This window comes from Nerophis lumbriciformis, linkage group LG38 (assembly GCF_033978685.3).
Source record: "Nerophis lumbriciformis linkage group LG38, RoL_Nlum_v2.1, whole genome shotgun sequence".
Classification (NCBI taxonomy): Eukaryota; Metazoa; Chordata; class Actinopteri; order Syngnathiformes; family Syngnathidae; genus Nerophis; species Nerophis lumbriciformis.
In genome coordinates this window covers 1859302-1876313 of record NC_084585.2, presented here as the reverse complement: position 1 = coordinate 1876313, position 17012 = coordinate 1859302, and the positions used below count along the sequence as shown (strand labels likewise).

The 17012-nt window shown below is 36.9% G+C and overlaps 1 protein-coding gene across 1 annotated transcript in view; it reads right to left on the bottom strand.

The window, feature by feature from the left end:
• The window catches only part of pcsk1 (proprotein convertase subtilisin/kexin type 1), a 52936-nt gene extending 36174 nt beyond the window's left edge, over nt 1-16762 (bottom strand). The window contains exons 1-4 of the mRNA XM_061932240.2: nt 16505-16762; nt 10620-10724; nt 10428-10550; nt 2008-2154 (exon numbers count right to left, since the gene is read on the bottom strand). Of these exons, the coding sequence (XP_061788224.2) occupies nt 2008-2154; nt 10428-10550; nt 10620-10724; nt 16505-16684 (555 nt within the window). The 5' untranslated portion in view covers nt 16685-16762. The remainder of the gene's footprint in view (nt 1-2007; nt 2155-10427; nt 10551-10619; nt 10725-16504) is intronic.
• Nucleotides 16763-17012: the final 250 nt, after the last annotated feature.

Here is a 17012-nt window from a genome sequence, read left to right as displayed (position 1 = left end):
CATGTGAATAATGCTGTATAATAGATTGTATTTATGTTATTCACATGTGAATAATGCTGTATAATAGACTGTATATTCACATGTGAATAATGATGTATAATAGACTGTATTTATATTATTCACATGTGAATAATGCTGTATAATAGACTGTATATTCACATGTGAGTAATGCTGTATAATATACTGTATTTATATTATTCACATGTGAATAATGCTGTATAATAGACTGTATATTCACATGTGAGTAATGCTGTATAATATACTGGATTTATATTATTCACATGTGAATAATGCTGTATAATAGATTGTATTTATGTTATTCACATGTGAATAATGCTGTATAATAGACTGTATTTATATTATTCACATGTGAATAATGCTGTATAATAGATTGTATTTATGTTATTCACATGTGAATAATGCTGTGTAATAGACTGTATTTATGTTAGTCACATGTGAATAATGCTGTATAATAGACTGTATTTATATTAATCACATGTGAATAATGCTGTATAATAGATTGTATTGATATTATTCACATGTGAATAATGCTGTATAATAGACTGTATTTATGTTATTCACATGTGAATAATGCTGTATAATAGACTGTATTTACAGTATTCACATGTGAATAATGCTGTATAATAGACTGTATTTATATTATTCACATGTGAATAATGCTGTATAAAAGACTGTATTTATGTTATTCACATGTGAATAATGCTGTATAATAGACTGTATTTATATTATTCACATGTGAATAATGCTGTATAATATACTGTATTTATGTTATTCACATGTGAATAATGCTGTATAATAGACTGTATTTATGTTATTCACATGTGAATAATGCTGTATAATAGACTGTATTTACAGTATTTACATGTGAATAATGCTGTATAATAGACTGTATTTATATTATTCACATGTGAATAATGCTGTATAATATACTGTATTTATGTTATTCACATGTGAATAATGCTGTATAATATACTGCATTTATGTCATTCTCATGTGAATAATGCTGTATAATAGACTGTATTTATAATATTCACATGTGAATAATGCTGTATAATAGACTGTATTTATGTTATTCACATGTGAATAATGCTGTATAATAGACTGTATTTATATTATTCACATGTAAATAATGCTGTATAAAAGACTGTATTTATGTTATTCACATGTGAATAATGCTGTATAATAGACTGTATTTATATTATTCACATGTGAATAATGCTGTGTAATAGACTGTATTTATGTTATTCACATGTGAATAATGCTGTATAATAGACTGTATTTATGTTATTCGCATGTGAATAATGCTGTATAATAGACTGTATTTATATTAATCACATGTGAATAATGCTGTATAATAGATTGTATTGATATTATTCACATGTGAATAATGCTGTATAATAGACTGTATTTATATTATTCACATGTGAATAATGCTGTATAATAGACTGCATTTATGTCATTCTCATGTGAATAATGCTGTATAATAGACTGTATTTATATTATTCACATGTGAATAATGCTGTATAATAGACTGTATTTATATTATTCACATGTGAATAATGCTGTGTAATAGACTGCATTTATGTCATTCTCATGTGAATAATGCTGTATAATAGACTGAATTTATATTATTCACATGTGAATAATGCTGTATAAAAGACAGTATTTATGTTATTCACATGTGAATAAAAGTGTTTATTGTTTATTGTGAGCGAACTGTGGTGCTGAATTTCCCCCAGGGATCAATAAAGTACTTTCTATTCTATTCTAGTCCTTGTCTGTGTGATTGCTTCAAAACACAAAACCTTCAAATATGTCCAGTATTGTAAAGAAGTAAGAAAAAAAGCAGAAAGATGAAAGAGTAAAAAGGCTGCCTTGTAAAACACTCCAGCTGACGACTTCGCCTCGCAAAGTGTCACTGGCAGTGTTGCCGCGGCAACAGCAGTGTGAGACGGCCGAGCCGTCTCCATGGAAACTGTCTCTTACGTAGTTGGAGTGGATGTCGGTGTGGTTCCACTCCAGTCCGTCATCCAGAACCGTGATGACCACTCCCCTCCCGGTGATGCCCTTCTGCCACACGGGGATGACGTGCAAGTCCAGTTTGGGCAGCGAGGACGACGTCCTTGTGTCTTGCTGCCGGGAGACAAAAGGACTTGTTCACAATACAACAGGCTCTTTAAACGCTATCGTGTGTTTTGAAAGGTTAGGCCATTAAGAATGTCTCAGCCTCATCCGGTAACCTTTCCCAGGAATCTGTGGCTGCTCAAGCACACTCCTGCAAGCATCTTTCAACCCTCAAGTACCACACCTACCAACACAATGTGTGACAATGAGATAGTTTCAAGTCTTCTTTTTGCATCCATAGTCATGTTTGAATCAGTTAGTATTTTCCCATGCAGTGTGTCTTCTCGTGACCTCCTTGCTTTCATCTTATGTCCGCAAGTAAACTCTTTGTTTTGTCCTAAGGGCCCGCGTTTGTCGGCTCACAGAGATGTTTTGGCCAGTTCCTTATCTACTTGTTCTAATGTTCTTGTGATCAGACCATATTTTTGGTATATCAAATGGAATCTTTACCTAGAGAACATCAGAAAGAATGTGAAAAAGAGACGACTGTGTCAGAGCTTGGTCTTGGGTGTTTGCTTTTCCGGGATGCAACGGAAAGTTGGCACGGGCGAGACGGGAATGAAGGTACATGATTTATTTATTAACTATAAATACAAAAAAAAAGGATCAAACAAAAAGCGCGCACAGTGGCGGAGAATAAACTATGAACAATTAAACAAAACTTGCAAACTATGGCTTGAATAAAGAAAACTTACTTGGCATGGACAAAAAAGGAGCAGCGTGAACGATGGACATGAAAAAATGGACAGAGCATAAATGTGGTGAGGTCGTCAGGACGAACAACAGAAAATGAATGAACTTAAATACTATGGACATGATTAGTGAAAGCAGGTGCGTGACTCAAAACGTAAAACAGGTGCGTGACGTGACAGGTGAAAACTAATGGTTGCTATGGTGACAAACAAGAGTGCACAATGAGTCCAAACGTGGAACAGGTGAAACTAATGGGGTAATCATGGAAACAAGACAAGGCAGTGAAAAGACAGAAACTAAAGAGTCCTATAACTAAACAAAACATGACTTAAAACAAAACATGATAACACAGACATGACAGACTGAAAGGTTTACAAGAAGCTTTAAACACAAATCTGAACAGGAAATCTTCAAATCAGCCATATCAGATCATTGCAAAACAAATAACCACACCATGACCGGGACAACGGCAAAATCATCGGCACAGAAAGTGACAAATTCAAACGATGGATTAAGGAGGCGATCGAACTAAGAAAGCGGCCCAAGGAAAACCATCAATGGGGATGAGGGAGCGTACCTGGGACTCCCTCCTCCATTAACCATCAAGCGGCGGGGGGGTTAGGGTTAGGGTTAGGGTTAGGGTTAGGGTTAGGGTTAGGGTTAGGGTTAGGGTTAGGGTTAGGGTTAGCCCTAACCCTGTGTGTGTGTGTTTTGTGTTTCCAACACAGGTTACCAATAAATAGTGAAACGACGGCATGGTGAAGTGTCTTTTATTTAAAAAACTACACAACGCAGCTCTATACTCTGGGCAGGGTCCTTGAGGGTGCATGGGAGTTTGTCCAACCAGTCTACATGTGCTTTGTGGACTTGGAGAATGCATTGGACCGTGTCCCTCGGGAAGTCCTGTGGGGAGTGCTCAGAGAGTATGGGGTATCGGACTGTCTGATTGTGGCAGTCCGCTCCCTGTATGATCAGTGTCAGAGCTTGGTCCGCATTGCCGGCAGCAAGTCGGACACGTTTCCAGTGAGGGTTGGACTCCGCCAAGGCTGCCTTTTGTCACCCATTCTGTTCATAACTTTTATGGACAGAATTTCTAGGCGCAGTCAAGGCGTTGAGGGGATCTGGTTTGGTGGCTGCAGGATTAGGTCTCTGCTTTTTAAACATGATGTGGTCCTGATGGCTTCATCTGGCCAGGATCTTCAGCTCTCGCTGGATCGGTTCGCAGCCGAGTGTGAAGCGACTGGGATGAGAATCAGCACCTCCAAGTCCGAGTCCATGGTTCTCGCCCGGAAAAGGGTGGAGTGCCATCTCCGGGTTGGGGAGGAGATCTTGCCCCAAGTGGAGGAGTTCAAGTACCTCGGAGTCTTGTTCACGAGTGAGGGAAGAGTGGATCGTGAGATCGACAGGCGGATCGGTGCGGCGTCTTCAGTAATGCGGACGCTGTATCGATCCGTTGTGGTGAAGAAGGAGCTGAGTCGGAAGGCAAAGCTCTCAATTTACCGGTCGATCTACGTTCCCATCCTCACCTATGGTCATGAGCTTTGGGTCATGACCGAAAGGACAAGATCACGGGTACAAGCGGCCCAAATGAGTTTCCTCCGCCGGGTGGCGGGGCTCTCCCTTAGAGATAGGGTGAGAAGCTCTGTCATCCGGGAGGAGCTCAAAGTAAAGCCGCTGCTTCTCCACATCGAGAGGAGCCAGATGAGGTGGTTCGGGCATCTGGTCAGGATGCCACCCGAACGCCTCCCTAGGGAGGTGTTTAGGGCACGTCCGACCGGTAGGAGGCCACGAGGAAGACCCAGGACACGTTGGGAAGACTATGTCTCCCGGCTGGCCTGGGGACGCCTCGGGATCCCCCGGGAGGAGCTGGACGAGGTGGCTGGGGAGAGGGAAGTCTGGGCTTCCCTTCTTAGGCTGCTGCCCCCGCGACCCGACCTCGGATAAGCGGAAGAAGATGGATGGATGGACAACGCAGAATAAGACTCACTACATTTGTACCTGTCAATGTTTACTTTTGTATGCACATTAAATCAACCAAACATCCTGACTTTGGAGCAATGTTCACGGACTCTAGTCTTTGGCTCTCTATTAGATGCAATGGTTTTTTCCATATTGGGACCATGATTTATGTCATCACTTGTTCACACCTCCTCATATGGAAGATACTTTTCCTTGTTGATGTCTCGAGAAGGGTAGAAATACAAGGACACACACACACACACACACACACACACACACACACACACACACACACACGCGCCATGCAGGCGATGAGTCACAGCCGGTATTAATTTCCAGCCAGCCACTCATGCCATAAAAAAGCGTCATCCTGTTCAAGCCTCCCCTCTGCTGCAGTTCACCATCACACACACCTAGCCCCTCCCTCTCTCCGGGATGTAAGCAAACATCCACCAACGTCATCGTCCTCGCTTTCAGCCGCCGTCCCCCTCATCCACGTCACAAATTAGGTAACAACTCCGCAAAGATTTTCCATCCTTCAGTAGTGAGTCACGGCGATGTAGTCGCTATCCTTTGTTGGAAGAAATAATTGGTCAATTTGTTTGTCTCCATGACTCATGTGTGGTGACTGCAGGTGTCTGAGATAAGTGGACTCTCCATTCTTCACAAAAACACACAGCGGTGCTCAAAAATAGATTCAGAACCAAATCACCACTTTTTATTTATTCCGATTCCGATTTGACAGCAAATCATGTAGTAGATGTAGATGATCTACAAACCCCGTTTCCATATGAGTTGGGAAATTGTGTTAGATGTAAATATAAACGGAATACAATGATTTGCAAATCCTTTTCAAGCCATATTCAGTTGAATATGCTACAAAGACAACATATTTGATGTTCAAACTCATAAACATTTTGCAAATAATCATTAACTTTAGAATTTGATGGCAGCAACACGTGACAAAGAAGTTGTGAAAGGTGGCAATAAATACTGATAAAGTTGAGGAATGCTCATCAAACACTTATTTGGAACATCCCACAGGTGTGCAGGCTAATTGGGAACAGGTGGGTGCCATGATTGGGTATAAAAGTAGATTCCATGAAATGCTCAGTCATTCACAAACAAGGATGGGGCGAGAGTCACCACTTTGTCAACAAATGCCTGAGCAAATTGTTGAACAGTTTAAGAAAAACCTTTCTCAACCAGCTATTGCAAGGAATTTAGGGATTTCACCATCTACGCTCCGTAATATCATCAAAGGGTTCAGAGAATGTGGAGAAATCACTGCACGTAAGCAGCTAAGCCCGTGACCTTCCATCCCTCAGGCTGTACTGCATCAAAAAGCCACATCAGTGTGTAAAGGATATCACCACATGGCTCAGGAACACTTCAGAAACCCACTGTCAGTAACTACAGTTGGTCGCTACATCTGTAAGTGCAAGTTAAAACTCTCCTATGCAAGGCGAAAACCGTTTATCAACAACACCCAGAAACACTTTGCTGGGCCTGAGCTCATCTAAGATGGACTGATACAAAGTGGAAAAGTGTTCTGTGGTCTGACGAGTCCACATTTCAAATTGTTTTTGGAAACTGTGGACGTCGTGTCCTCCGGATCAAAGAGGAAAAGAACTATCCGGATTGTTCTAGGTGCAAAGTGTAAAAGGCAGCATGTGTGATGGTATGGGGGTGTATTAGTGGCCAAGACATGGGTAACTTACACATCTGTAAAATGGAATCCATCCTGTTTGGGTCCCACATCAACCTTAAGAAAGTCAATGACTTCACTATAAAAGTGGGTGACATTGTTATCACCAGGAAGGATGAGGTCACCTACCTAGGTTCCATTCTAGAGGCTAATCTTTCCTGCGATAAAATGGCAACCAAGGTCATCAAAAAGGTCAACCAACGAACGAGATTTCTCTATAGAATCTCCTCTCTGGTCAACAAAAGCACCATGAGGATTCTGGCGGGAACTCTCGTTCAACCCTTTTTCCATTACGCATGCACCTCCTGGTACCCTAGCACCTCCAAAACCCTCAAATCTAAACTCCAAACATCCCAGAACAAGCTAGTCAGATTACTTCTAGACCTCCACCCCAGATCACACCTCACTCCTACCCACTTCTCCAAAGTGGGCTGGCTCAGGGTGGAGAACAGAGTAAAACAACTTGCACTGAGCCTGGTCTATAAAATCCGCTACACCTCCCTGATACCGAAGTACATGTCAAACTACTTCCTTAACGTAAATGACCGCCATAACCACAACACCAGGGGGAGCTCCACTAACCACGTTAAACCCAGATTCCCATCTAACAAAGGTCTTAACTCATTCTCTTTCTATGCCACATCAATATGAAAAAAAAGAAGGTTATACAAATATTTAAAGTGGTGCTGTCAAATAAATATTTTTTATAATCAGATGTTTTGGGTAAAATGAACTTAATAAAAGCCCCCAAATATATAACACAGAATGACATACAAGAATGTTATTTAAATGTTTTACTTGAATGCACTTCATTTATTTGTGTTTTAACTCAAGTCCCATCTGGCTGAATTTTCAAGTGAAATTTGCACGACAATTTCTATCAGTGACGGAGCAGGAAGGGGCTAGGAATACGCCAGCGTGCACCGTCAGCCATTATTTGACATTTTACATGCGGGTCCCCATGCTTGTGGAGTTGTTTTACACGCCTCCACACCTTTTTGAATTATATTTATATAGCGCTTTTCTCTAGTGACTCCAAGCGCTTTTACATAGTGAAAGCCAATATCTAAGTTACACCTCACTTTTCTCCACTTGTGGAGGTGCCCTGCATGTCTGGATCTGCAAATACGTCATCTTTTGTGACCGCTTGCGTTTGATTAGCGAGTAACGCAAGAAACACTTCCCGTCTTTCACTTTTTAGTGGAAATTGACAGCGAAGTTCCGATGCATTGGCAGTAAAAAAGGGAGTGAACTGGGCCTCAGTGGACTAAAAAGACAATCCCATTCTGGATTAATTGGGATTGAATGCATTGTGTTGGATTATCTCTCCACGACCCTCATCCAACACTGCCTGGGTCAACAATTAAGCAAATGGCTCTTCTGGCCAGAATGGCTTCACTGTTCTATTATTGTTTTGTGTGTGTCACTTTAGTGCCATTGTTAGCACGCTGAGAAGGAAAGTGGGCTCAAAGGTGGAGCTGCTGAGCTCGTAAGAAAGAAGCAGCAAGACAACAAGTGCAGTCACGGATATTCAACTCTCAACGCAGTCTTTTACCAAAGTGACAACAGGTGTCAGATAAGATTGTTTTACTCGCTACTCGAGGTGGGTACGGATTGGCTACTTTTATAGACATCTGTCATGGCACAGGCACTCAGTTGTAATACACTTTTCTACCACTTGTGGCAGTAGTGTCCATCTAAAAAACAAACAAAGTTTGGAGTCATCGAGAAGTTTCTTAAGTGACAAAATTATGACTAAAGTGGCGAAGCTGTATTTTCTTTTTGCACTTTAATTTTATTAAGAAACCTATTCATTATTATTTTAGTTTATTTATTTTAGCACAGCGTTTTGCATGTCCATTTTTTTGGGGGTTATTTATGAGTTATTTCTTATTAGATGTAGACTTGGACACACTTTATTGATCCACAAGGGAAAGTGTTCCACACAGTAGCTCAGTTACAAAGGATGGCAAGGATAAGGATGGAAAGGATAATGCACACAAGAGGCACAAAAAGAGGGCAAAAACAAAAAGTATAAAGTAGACTACAAATGGACCATAGTAGCAATATAAAATACAGTATATGTAATATTTATATATTATATATGCAGTATATAATATAAAACAAATCCCAATTACCATGTACAATATTACAGTATATGTAACAGCTGCAGCAAAAAAAAAAAAAAAAAAAATATATATATATATATTTATTTTTTATTTTATTTTTTTTAAATTCATATATATATATATATATATATATATATATATATATATATATATATATATATATATATATATATATATATATATATATATATATATATATATGTATATATAATTATATGTATGTGTGGGGAAAAAAATCACAAGACTATTTCATCTCATATATATATATATATATATATATATATATATATATATATATATATATATATATATATATATATATATATATATATATATATATATATATATGAATAAAAAAAAAAAAAATATATATATATATATATGTATGAATAAATATATGCAGAAAATTTGGTTAGTACTTATAATCAGCCTGACCTAAGCCTAAGGTTTGAGTGTAAAACAAATAATAATGTCATGACTTGGTCCTGGGGTTTAGTTTTTCTCGAAGGCAACGGAAAGTTGGCTCGGGCGAGACGGGAATGCAGGTACATTTTTATTTAAACACTATAAATACAAAACAAGGAAGTAAACAAAAGGCGCGCACAATGGCGGAGAACACACTATGAAACCAAACACTTGCACAAAGGCAAAAACTATGAACAACAAAAAACACTAACAGTGGCAATAATAAACAAAACTTACTTGGCATGGACAAAAAGGAGCAGCGTGAACGATGGACATGAAAAAAGAGTCAGAAATGTGCAGAAGCATAAATGTGGAGATGTCACCAGAAAGACAAACTGAAAAACAATGAACTTAAATACTACAGACATGATTAACGAAAACAGGTGCGTGACGTGACAGGTGAAAACTAATGGGTTGCTATGGTGACAAACAAGAGTGCACAATGAGTCCAAACGTGGAACAGGTGAAACTAATTGGTAACCATGGAAACAAGACAAGGGAGTGAAAAGCCAGAAACTAAAAAGTCCAATAACTAAACAAAACATGACTAAGACAAAACATGATTACACAGACATGACAAATAATCTTTGTGCTTAACACATGGTTTCACATCATTTGACAAGGTTGGTAAGTTAAAGTTAAAGTTAAGTTAAAGTTAAAGTACCAATGATAGTCACACACACACTAGGTGTGGTGAAATGTGTCCTCTGCATTTGACACATACATTGTTCACCCCCTGGGAGGTGAGGGGAGCAGTGAGCAGCAGCAGTGTGCAGCAGCGGTGCCACGCCCGGGAATCACTTTTGGTGATTTAACCCCCAATTCCAAGCCTTGATGCTGAGTGCCAAGCAGGGAGGTAATGGCTCCCATTTTTATAGTCTTTGGTATGACTCGGCCGGGGTTTGAACTCACAACCTACCCATCTCAGGGCGGACACTCAAACCACTAGGCCGGGTTAGATATAATTATTGAATATGATTCAAATTGAACGTAAGATGAATAATTCAGTGTTAATATTTGAGTGGGGCCCCGGGCCCCTCTGTAGTGGAAAAGTTGGGCGCTGAGGTCCAAAAGGTGAAGAACTGCCGACACTTTCAACATCTGGGAATTGCAACTGCCTGCAAAGTATACTAAAAGTACTTTGAATAAATGTACAGTGCAGTACTTGCAAATGAGACACAGAAGTGTAAGAAAACAAGGTCATTTAAAAAAAAAAGGTTAGTTTTTTTCTCCCAACAATGAACATTTATTAACAGTACCAACAACGGGTACCACTGAGTACCGTGCCCATTCCAAAGTGAAAGGTATCCATCCCTCCAGCGACTCACCAGATACCACTGCTGGTTCCACATGGGGTCGTCAAACAGTTTGTCCACAGGACAGTCCCTGCACTCCCCCAGGGACGCTCGCTTGTGGCGACGCTTCTCGTACTGTTGCTCCGCCCACAGCACCTGCGGACACCTTTGTGTTACTTTGTGTTGCAGGTGTGACCAGAGTCCCCGGACCCGACATGTACACACCCGGTCATCCTCCGACAGCTGCCTGGTGATGTGCTCTGCGCCTCGCTTCATTCTGCGGGGATGTTGCCGATGTCTGAACAAAAAATGGTCCTTTAGGGCCCCGATCTGTGGAGACCAGAGAGACTGGACGGTGAGAATCTGCATCAAACCCACCAGGCGTCTCAAAGAGCTCAAAACATGAATTATTCATGTCGTTAATGCACTTTTACATCTCAAAAGTTTTAGACAAACATAAGCAGAACGTACACTGACCACAACAACATCCAACACATCAGACAACATTGTTTTATATATATATAAATATATATATATATATATATATATATATATATATATATATATATATATATATATATATATATATATATATATATATATATATACAGCATTCTTTTTTTTAAATAATCTATTCTCATCACTGATTAAAAAATGTCTCTGTCCATAATTGTTCATACTAATTAATGCATGCATATTTATGTAGTAAATATATGTTCAAAATATCTTAAAGGTCTAATGTATTTATACAAATGTCATTTAATGAAACAAAATGATGAGTGGGATTATTATTGTGACTGCATGTGGATGTAATTAAATATCATAATATGATGAATATTATTTATTAGGTGATTATGTACAGTATTGTATTGATCAATAATCAGATTATCTGAGCTCTAAGTGATCACATATAAATACATACATGTATATATATATATATATATATATATGTATATATATATAAATACATGTATTTTTTTATATTTTTAACAAATTATTTTCTTTTTGAATTTCAATATTACTATCTATATATCTATAATAATAATGTATATGTACACATATCTATATACATACATACTGTATATACATCTATATATATATAATAATTTAGATTTTTTTTTTTTTACAAATGACTGCTATGTTTTTCTTTTTTAACTTTATATTAGTTATATATATATATATATATATATATAGTATATATACATTAAAAAAAAAATATATAGTATATATATATATATATATAGTATATATATATATATATATATATATATATATTATATAGATATATAAATACATGTATTTTTTTATATTTTTAACAAATTATTTTCTTTTTGAATTTCAATATTACTATCTATATATCTATAATAATAATGTATATGTACACATATCTCTATACATACATACTGTATATACATCTATATATATAATAATTTAGATATTTTTTTTTACAAATGACTGCTATGTTTTTCTTTTTTAACTTTATATTAGTTATATATATATATATATATATATATATATAGTATATATACATTAAAAATATATATATAGTATATATACATTAAAAAATATATAGTATATATATATATATTATATAGATATATAAATACATGTATTTTTTTATATTTTTGAAAAATTATTTTCTTTTTGAATTTCAATATTACTATCTACATATCTATAATAATAATGTATATGTACACATATCTATATACATACATACTGTATATACATCTATATATATAATAATTTAGATATTTCTTTTACAAATGACTGCTATGTTTTTCTTTTTTAACTTTATATTAGTTATATATATATATATATATATACATATGTATATATATATATATATAGTATATATATGCATATATATATATATATATATATATATATATATATATATATATATATATATATATATATATATATATATATATATAATTTTTTTATTAATATTTTTACAAATGACTGCTATTTTTTTTCTTTTTGAATTGTGGAGATGAAGAGTATTTTTGGTTTGTTATTGTGATAGTTTTTGTGATTGATCACATTGAGTTAACTGGTTATTTTTGATAGCCCAAGTAGGCTTTAGATAAAACTCTGACTAGGTTTTGAGCAAATAAATGACTTTCATTCAAATAACACATTTAAATAAGTCCTGGGTGGAAGGAAATTGCACTTGTGCCCAAATATTGGGGTCTTTTTTTAAATGACGCAAGCCAGTGATTCATCATGATTATTACAAACTCAAAAGTGTCATTAATCTATTTCTTTTTAAATGATCATTTGTAACCCAGCAGGCATAAGACATCAAAACAACATTGAGAACTTGGTGAATTAGGTCCTGACGTTGAGAACTTGGTGAATTAGGTCCTGACGTTGAGCAACTCAAGCCTAACGCTGAAACAACATGCTTTTTGACCACATTTAATCAATGTCAGGTTGTGACGTTGATTTGACATTGAAATTTGGTCATTTTCCAACCAATATTTTACAACAACGTTGAAACAACATGCTTTTTGACGATATTTAATCAATGTCAGGTTGTGACATTGATTTGACATTGAAATTTGGTCATTTTCCAACCAATATTTAAAACAACGTTGAAACAACATGCTTATTGACAACGTTTATTCAATGTCAGGTTGTGACGTTGATTTGACTATTGCAATGTGGTCATTTCCCAACCAATATTTTACAACAACGTTGAAACAACATGCTTTTTGACGACATTTAATCAATGTCAGGTTGTGGCGTTGATTTGACATTGAAATTTGGTCATTTTCCAAACAATATTCTACAACACAAATACAAGGTTGAAACAACATGCTTTTTGACGTTTGATCAATGTTGGGTTGTGATGTTGATTTGACCATTGAAATTAGGTCATTTCCCAACCAATATTCTACAACACAAATACAAAGTTGAAACAACATGCTTTTTGACGTTTAATCAATGTTGGGCGCAGACGTTGATTTGACCATTGAAATTTGGTCATTTCCCAACCAATATTTTACAACAACGTTGAAACAACATGCTTTTTGACGACATTTAATCAATGTCAGGTTGTGGCGTTGATTTGACATTGAAATTTGGTCATTTTCCAAACAATATTCTCCAACACAAATACAACGTTAAAACAACATGCTTATTGACGACGTTTATTCAATGTCAGGTTGTGACGTTGATTTGACCGTTGAACTTTGGTCATTTCTCAACCAATATTCAACAAATACAAGGTTGAAACAACATGCTTTTTGACGTTTAATCAATGTTGGGTGCAGACGTTGATTTGACCGTTGAAATTTGGTCATTTTCCAACCAATATTTAAAACAACATTGAAACAACATGCTTATTGACAACGTTTATTCAATGTCAGGTTGTGACTTTGATTTGACCGTTGAAATTTGGTCATTCTCCAACCAATATTTAAAACAACATTGAAACAACATGCTTATTGACAACGTTTATTCAATGTCAGGTTGTGACGTTGATTTGTCATTGAAATTTGGTCATTTTACAACCAATATTTTACAACACAAATACAACGTTGAAACAACATGCTTTTTGACGACGTTTAATCAATGTTGGGTTCTGACGATTTGACTATTGAAATTTGGTCATTTCCCAACCAACATTCTACAACACAAATACAACATTGAAACAACATACTTTTTGACGTTTAATCAATGTTGGGTTGTGACGTTGATTTGACTATTGAAATTTTGGTCATTTCCCAACCAATATTCTACAACACAAATACAACGTTGAAACAACATGCTTTCTGATGATGTTTAATCAATGTCAGGTTGTGACGTTGATTTGACTGTTGAAATGTGGTCATTTTCCAACCAATATTTAAAACAACGTTGAAACAACATGCTTATTGACAACGTTTATTCAATGTCAGTTTGTGACGTTGATTTGACTGTTGAACTTTGGTCATTTCCCAACCAATATTCTACAACACAAATACAACGTTGAAACAACATGCTTTCTGATGATGTTTAATCAATGTCAGGTTGTGACGTTGATTTGACCATTGAAATTTGGTCATTTTCCAACCAATATTTTACAACAACGTTGAAACAACATGCTTATTGACGACGTTTATTCAATGTCAGGTTGTGACGTTGATTTGACCGTTGAAATTTAGTCATTTCCCAACTAATATTCAACAACAACATTGAAACAACATGCTTTTTGACAATGTTTATTCAATGTTGGGTTCTGACGATTTGACTATTGAAATTTGGTCATTTCCCAACCAATATTCTACAACACAAATACAACGTTGAAACAACATACTTTTTGACGTTTAATCAATGTTGGGTTGTGACGTTGATTTGACCATTGAAATTTTGGTCATTTCCCAACCAATATTCTACAACACAAATACAAGGTTGAAACAACATGCTTTCTGATGATGTTTAATCAATGTCAGGTTGTGACGTTGATTTGACCATTGAAATGTGGTCATTTTCCAACCAATATTTAAAACAACGTTGAAACAACATGCTTATTGACAACGTTTATTCAATGTCAGTTTGTGACGTTGATTTGACTGTTGAACTTTGGTCATTTCCCAACCAATATTCTACAACACAAATACAAGGTTGAAACAACATGTTTTCTGATGATGTTTAATCAATGTCAGGTTGTGACGTTGATTTGACTATTGAAATTTGGTCATTTCCCAACCAATATTTTACAACAATGTTGAAACAACATGCGTATTGACGACGTTTATTCAATGTCAGGTTGTGACGTTGATTTGACCATTGAAATTTGGTCATTTCCCAAACCAATATTCTACAACACAAATACAACGTTGAAACAACATGCTTTTTGACGTTTGATCAATGTTGGGCGCAGACGTTGATTTGACCATTGAAATTTGGTCCTTTTTCAACCAATATTTTACAATAACGTTGAAACAACATGCTTTTTGACGACATTTAATCAATGTCAGGTTGTGACGTTGATTTGACATTGAAATTTGGTCATTTCCCAAACAATATTCTCCAATACAAATACAACGTTGAAACAACATGCTTTTTGACGTTTGATCAATGTTGGGTTCTGATGTTGATTTGACCTTTGAAATTTGGTCTTTTTCCAAACAATATTCTCCAACACAAATACAACGTTGAAACAACATGCTTTCTGATGATGTTTAATCAATGTGAGGTTGTGATGTTGATTTGACCGTTGAACTTTGGTCATTTCCCAACCAATATTCTACAACACAAATACAAGGTTGAAACAACATGCTTTTTGACGTTTAATCAATGTTGGGCGCAGACGTTGATTTGACCATTGAAATGTGGTCATTTTCCAACCAATATTTTACAACAACGTTGAAACAACATGCTTTTTGACGACGTTTATTCAATGTCAGGTTGTGACGTTGATTTGACCGTTGAACTTTGGTCATTTCCCAACCAATATTCTACAACACAAATACAACGTTGAAACAACATGCTTTTTGACTACGTTGATTCAATGTCAGGTTGTGACGTTGATTTGACCGTTGAAATGTGGTCATTTCCCAACTAATATTCAACAACAACATTGAAACAACATGCTTTTTGACAACGTTTACTCAATGTTGGGTTCTGACGTTGATTTGACTGTTGAAATTTGGTCATTTTCCAACCAACAACGTTGATCCGACATTAGACACCAACGTTGTCTCAATTTACAAATACAATTATTTTGCAGCGTTGTTTCAAAGTCAGTTTTAAGGGACACGTACGTCTAATCGACGTTGTATCAATGTCTTGTATAACAAGTGTGGTGTTTGATCTCAGTGAATGTTGCAGGTGACCAAACATGATCATAAAGCAAACAGGCCAACATACATAACAAGAACAATCAGCATTTAGGTGGAATTACAAGAACCTAGCTATAAACCCGACAGATGTGCAGAACATTCGGAAGCCATATTGCAGATGTTCCACACACACGTGTAGTAACATGTGTAACATGTGTGTGTGTTTGCAAAGGCCAGGAAGTAGTGGAGAAGACGAGGTAATAATGGACATCAAATCTGGGAGTTGCCATAAATTGGCAGAATTGTTGCAAATTGGACGCCTTAAAGAGCAAATGGTACCTGTCGGACCAGCTGGTAGTCCAAGTCCCGGGCGATGCCGGCAGCAGCTTCCTGGCCGCCCGGGATCTCCACGGCCCACTCGTTGAGGTACTGACGCTCCACGTAAGGCGAGCCCGCGCAGCACGACAAGAAGACCGCGATCAGGCAGCACATCGCCGCGGGACGACGTCGCACGTCCATCGCGAGGAAAGTCACGCAGATGAGAAGAATCTCAGGAAGCAAATCCTCGCAACACTTTTAGTGATGGGGCGGTCACGACTGGTGGGGTGTGGGGAGAAGGGAGGGAGGGGGTGGGGGGCGGTTACACGTCAAATCACGGTTGTTATGACGTCAATAAAAAGCCGTCAGTCGTGGGCGGGAACTCTGAAGACACGTCAAGTCATAAAACAGAAATCCTAATACCATGAAACATCCTCCTTATTAATAATCAACAATAATATCTTCTCGTCGGCAGCTTCAGCACCAAGGACAGCTCCCCGTGGTCCCGCCGCAGCACCGATGCATGCTG